Source organism: Tachysurus fulvidraco, chromosome 16 (genome assembly GCF_022655615.1).
Source record: "Tachysurus fulvidraco isolate hzauxx_2018 chromosome 16, HZAU_PFXX_2.0, whole genome shotgun sequence".
Classification (NCBI taxonomy): domain Eukaryota; kingdom Metazoa; phylum Chordata; class Actinopteri; order Siluriformes; family Bagridae; genus Tachysurus; species Tachysurus fulvidraco.
Window position 1 is genome coordinate 19,527,540 of NC_062533.1, and position 5,993 is coordinate 19,533,532.

At 37.1% G+C, this 5,993-nt stretch overlaps 1 protein-coding gene across 1 annotated transcript; it reads right to left on the reverse strand.

Annotated features, from left to right (window-relative positions):
• Window positions 1–3,289: 3,289 nt before the first annotated feature.
• On the reverse strand, window positions 3,290–5,079 carry LOC113656707. Its single transcript, XM_047801458.1, has 6 exons — window positions 5,028–5,079; window positions 4,588–4,939; window positions 4,370–4,405; window positions 4,149–4,237; window positions 4,015–4,052; window positions 3,290–3,851 (listed from the first exon to the last, which is right to left on the reverse strand). The coding sequence occupies exons 1-6, from the start codon at window positions 5,077–5,079 to the stop codon at window positions 3,732–3,734; spliced, it is 687 nt and encodes a 228-aa protein (XP_047657414.1). The 3' UTR covers window positions 3,290–3,731.
• Window positions 5,080–5,993: the final 914 nt, after the last annotated feature.

The window sequence follows — 5,993 nt, forward strand, 5'->3', positions numbered from 1 at the left end:
TCTATATGGCAATGTAAAATGCATTATAGAACAGTCAGTGTTAGGATGATCTTGATAATCTTAGTTAAACTATAACCACGTAGTGATGTTTCGATCGCGATAAAGTATTCCGTTCATGTAAAGTTTGTCTACCGATAATATAGCTCGCTTTCCTTCTTCACGGAACTGTTTCATTATCGGCAATAGTTTTCGTCTGCGGTCTTGAATTTGTTTGGGAAACTGATCATACATCCCATACGTGGAATTCTTCAATCGATTTCACGAGTTCTTTGTGTTTATAGTGTTCAAATTTATTGGAGGTGGCTTTTTGGAGTCTTTGGATGCAAGACGGTGAACTCGGTGAAAAGTTATCTCCTCAACTGTTGCTGCGGGCAGTTTAAGAGAATCATGCATGGACTGTTTTATTGTCTTCTCTGGGTCATCAGGTGTGTTTTGTGGAGGTAAGTGTTTTGAAGTGTTTTGTTTATTCCTGAAAATATCAGATTATCCCGCATGCTACGACACTGAATGTCCAATATGGTTTCTTGCATAATTAGATTTTCTTTGGAGAGTTTTGTGACTTGAGTGGAGAGATGTGATACAGTTGCTTTTAGTTCGATGTTTTCTTGCATTAAAGTTTCAATTTGGGATTGAGAAATCACGGATGTCTGTATGGAGAAGTTTGAGTATGGCAAGTTTGGAGTTTATGCATGCGGGTACACTGACCTCGACTGTGATTTCCTCATCTGTTTTGGTGGATGAATCCCGTTTGCGTATTTTCTTGTTTGGTTAGCTGCCGATGCAGTTGAACAAGTTGTCCGAGTCTTGACAAGGTTGGTTATCCAGTATAGTGAAACTTGTTTTGATAAATGAATGAATCCAGTGTTAATCCAGTGTTCGCATTTGTGTTCAGTGCGCTGCCATGTTAGATCTCACCCCGCCATGTCGGTTCACTCCTCCTAGTTCTTGGTGTTCATCTAACGGAGAACTTCACCTGGTCACTCAACACCAGATCCATCACCAAGAAAGCCCAGCAGCGTCTCTACTTCCGATGAAGGCTGAGAAAGGCACATTCCCCCCCCCCCCCCCCCGTCCCCCCCATCCTGACCATGTTCTACAGAGGGACCATTGAGAACATTCTGAGCAGCTGCATCACTGTCTGGTTTGGGAACTGCACCATCTCGGATAGCAAGACCCTGCAGTGGATAATGAGGACAGCTGAGAAGATCATTGGAGTCTCTCTTCCATGGACATTTACACCACACGCTGCATCCGCAAAGCTAACAGCATTTTGGATGACCCCTCACACCCCTCACACACACTCTTCACCCTCCTGCCTTCTGGAAAAAGGTACCGAAGCATTCGGGCCCTCACAACCAGACTGTGTAACAGTTTTTTCCCACAAGCCATCAGATAACTGAACTGAACTGTACTGAGCACAACATACACACACATCATTTGTATGGACTGCACAGACCTACACCACATACACACACTTCTAATATACATCTATCAACTTGCTTACATGCTGCTTACATTCATCAACTGTTTACATGCTTACATTTATCAGACTGTTTACATGTTTTGTTTACAAACTGTTTACATGCTAGTTTGCACATTTTTACTTTTTTGCTCTTTGCACACACTGTCTAACATTTCAGTCATTTTGCTCATACTGTACAATATTTCAGTTGTTGCTGTTTTTTGCACAATCTTATACACTATCTCAGGGACCTGCTGCTAAGAAATTGTGTTCATTCTAGTATTACTGCACGCAATATTGTCTGAACTTACAGTATTTACATACAGTATTGACACTGGCCGGTCGGCACTGTTTTTGTTTACTGTCTTTTGTGTACTGTCTTTTTTGTATTTTGTGTATTGTCTTGTAACCTCAGCTACCAGCCACCTTTCTTTCCCAGGTTGGATGAACCTTCGAATGTTCCGTCTATCGACTACTGGTTCTGTGAGAGTGAGAGGGTATGGGACTCAGCACATCATCAATTGCAGGGGGCCATTAGAAGACACAAGAGGGCGGCAGATACTCGCTGTTCATCCACTCTGTCCGACCAATTGGGTCAGAAGGTATGGTTGTTACGAGGAACATCCATCTGAAGCTCGCCTGCAAAAAGCTGAGCCCCCCTTACATCGGTTCTAATCAGCACCACCTGTTCTGCATTCACCAATAAACACACACCCTATATAAGCCACTCTGTCACTGACTCTTTGTCTGGTCTCAAATGTGCCAAAGTGATTTTCTCTGCAGTCATTCAAGCTCCAGACTCCCATTTGTCTCACAGCAGTCAGCTACCCTTACTTCGTCCTCGCTCCTATATCTACTTCCTCAAGTTAAGGATTCAGTTACTCGGATACCTGTGATATCCCCTGCGTGTGTGTTTGTGTGTGGTGCAACATTTTGGTGCTTTGTACTTTCTTTCCTGATTATATATGTGCACGGACTTCAATAAACCTCACTCTGTTTTGTTTACCTTGGTCCGTAGTGTGTGTACACCACATCTCATCAGTAATGTTGGAATCTTTATATTCAGCCCTCTTTCACTTACAGGCTCTTAATATTTCTGGAAACGTTAATGTTTTATTTGATCTGAAATAACAAAAATGGACAAAAACAGTGGTCCACAAAAACAAAAGCTTAATAAAATTGTGTACCAAGAGACTTTTTTGACAGTTTAACCTTCAATATCAAAAACGATATTTGTTTTTTTACATTTTAGAAATCTTCTGCACTATTACAAGAAGAAATGCTAAGAAAACCCGAAGAAGGCTTAGTAGAAAAAAACACACCATGTCTTCTTACAGCTCAGATTGTGCATCTCATGGCAAGCTAGCATCTTGTGGTTTGGTTGCTAAATCCTTTTCACATGCTCCACTATTACCTGAGGTTTCTATTTTTGTGCTGTGACACTGGAGACAACAAAATGTTAACTGTTTGTACAAATTTTAAAGGTTGCATTTGTATTTATGCAAAACTTGCACACAAACTGTTGCTGAACTTTAACAACTTTGACGTGGTAAAAAAAACCACACACTGTCCTCATGCTGGTGTTTAGTTTGCGATCATCTCACACTAGACGATACATGGGAAAGTTAATGGAAAAAACAAACCTGCTGAAAAGTGTTTAGTGATTAAAATAGGAACCAGAGCTTATTCTGTGTTTTTTGGGGGCTGTAAATGATGACACAAGTCAACTGTGGACTGAACTGTAAGATTTGTTTATTAATTCTTTACTAAACAGAAATTTTAATACAACCAGTGAAGTCATTTAGAGACATCTGTGGTAATGAACATGTTGCAAAAATTTGCTTAAATAGGAACACAAAAAATACACTGTGGTATTTGTTGAATTTGTTAATGTAAATAGTCTGAAAACATTTAAAATAAAGCACTTCTTGGCACATCATCGGTCTGAACATACATTTTTAATCTGATTTAATGTTCAGTGTCTGAAATTTAATTTCAGGTTAAACAGCCACATCTCATCAGTAATGTTGGAATCTTTATATTCAGCCCTCTTTCACTTACAGGCTCTTAATATTTCTGGAAAAGTTAATTAATTAATCTGAAATTGCTTTAAAATGGACAAAAATAGTGGTCCACAAAAACAAAAGCTTAATTAAAAACCTTCAATATCAAAAACAATAATATTAGTAGTTTAGAAATCATCTGCACTATTTCAAAGAAAAAATGCTGAGGAAAAAATGAAGATGGCTTTAGTTAAAAAAAATCATTTTTATTTAATTTTAACTTGAGCGTAAACGTCTTCATGGCTCTTGGCTCTGGATGTTCTGGAGGATGAAGGTTTTTTTGCAAAACTCACAGCTGCGTAGTTCAATACATCATCATCAGAAGTCTGATGAAGAACAAGAGCCGTTTATTAATCAGAGCAGATTAAAAGTCTAAAATAATGACTACACTGATATTTAGGTGAATAGATTTCTATTAAAATTCTCTGTGCATTCAGATGTGGATTTATTTAACAGAACAGGATCCCAGTTAATAGAAGACTGGATTACCTGATTGGTGGGAATTTGATGGTTGCTTGATGAAGCATCTGAACAATAAGACACACAAGTAAAGATGAAATTCACATCATACAACAACTTTATACAATAACTCTATAAATAACAACAAATAAAAATAAACAAACCTTTTCTGTGATTTTTATATAAAACTCCAAGCAGAAGTGTGATTACAATAACAGAGAATATATTAGAGGCTATTAAGGGAATAATCCAGTTGTATTCGCCTGAAATGATGAAAATACACACAATGTATAAATCTACAACTTGTATAAATAAATTGTATGATTTATGAACAGTGAGAGGTTGTCACTGTGGAACATTATGTTATAGACAGTGAAAGAAAGACAAATTATTATCTGTTCTATTGTTGCTGTGTGAACCTCTGTTTGGAGTTCCAGTTGTATTACAGTGTGTCTTTTTATCTTTTCAAATACATCAGAAAAGCAGCAGATAAAAATAAATGACCCTAAATATACTATGTGAAATATTCAACATTTAATGCATATGTAGGCATAATTCTGGTTAAAGTGTTGATCTGGAATTAGCAGGTTATCAGAGTAAAACTGTTTACCTTCAAATTGCAGACGTGTTCCAGATGTGAACTTCAGTAGAGTTCCTTCCAAATCTCCACAGAAATATTCTCCTTTATCATCTTCTCTTGTTTTTTTAATATTGAGATCAAATTTATTGTCATTTACACTAAAACTGAAACGTGGATCATTAAATCCTGGAGCAATTTTGTAGCCCAATTTGTTCTTGTATGGTTTTGCAATAAAACGAGGTAATTTTCCTGAAATCTGTCTGTACCAAACTACAATATCTTTCTTTATGACACTGCTATTGCTACACTCCATAGTTACATCTCCTCCATGCTTTACTGTTATCACGTCAATCTCCTTGATGTCAGAAGTTTTCACTGTAAAAATGTTTAATATTTAATGTCAGTAAATGAGTTAAACATAAAATATTATTGTTTTACATTAAAGTTTCAGAAAGTTACTCACCAGCAGTAAAGAGAGAAAAAAGAGCACAAAGAGCGACAAAGAGTCTGATCATCGTTCCTGTTCACACCAAGTGATCTAATGAACTTGTGTGTTCAGTACAAACCCAGGTCCAGACTCACACCTGATTGGATGATTTGAAGCTGTGGACTGATTTGATTGGTCCATTAGCTGTAATGAGGTTTGAAGCTCGCAATGAATTCTTGTCTATTCTGATAGTGTGACGACTCACATGACTTTACAGATATGATACACTGGAGCTTTATCAGTCCTGTGTGCTGAAATCTCTCTGGTAGAAGAAGTTTAATGAGGAGCAAAAAATGTATTTTCTAAATATATTTATCTTCAACTTTGAGTCAAACTAAAGAACTTTAAAACTTTACTTTACTTTAGAGCTTCCAGATTAAGCTTAAGCTCCAGTTTTGTACCTTTAATGACCCTAAATATTTATTTACTTTCATATTTTTGTAATTAAATATACAAAAACAATCTCTTAATGGTTCCACTTGTTAATGGAATTTTGTTTTCTTTGAAGTAAACACTAATAATAGCATATAGGTTCTCATAAACCTTCTCATATAGGTTCTTATTAATAACTCATAGGTTCTTAACAAAAGTCATGATCTCTTGTAGGTTTGTATGTAAAAAATTAACTACAACAGTTTAAGAAACCTTGTTCAGTCTCAGACACGTCTCAATGATCAGTTATGACCTGGTGCAATCTGGGGGACGTCAGGATGTAGCCCGAACTTTTGCCATGTGCCGTTTGTTCATGTTTTGGTTTGTTCCCTGGAGTTTTGCTTTCTTTATCTTTTTTTTTTTTTCGGTGGACATCACGCATATGTTCTGGTGGAGGATGCTGCATCACTTCCTGTTTTCCTGTTGACTGCTGGGGATGTTGCAGGGTCGTAGGTTTGCCCTTTTTTGTTGTTTATTTTATTTTGCTCCATGGCAGAGGATTTTTCTCCT

Excerpts from the sequence above, each read along its gene's own strand:
- LOC113656707 (XM_047801458.1), bottom strand. The coding sequence starts at position 5,079 with ATGATCAGACTCTTTGTCGCTCTTTGTGCTCTTTTTTCTCTCTTTACT. Across the intron at positions 4,940-5,027 it reads TTTTTCTCTCTTTACTGCTG|TGAAAACTTCTGACATCAAG; the intron begins GTGAGTAACTTT and ends ACATTTTTACAG. Across the intron at positions 4,053-4,148 it reads ATATAAAAATCACAGAAAAG|ATGCTTCATCAAGCAACCAT; the intron begins GTTTGTTTATTT and ends CTTATTGTTCAG.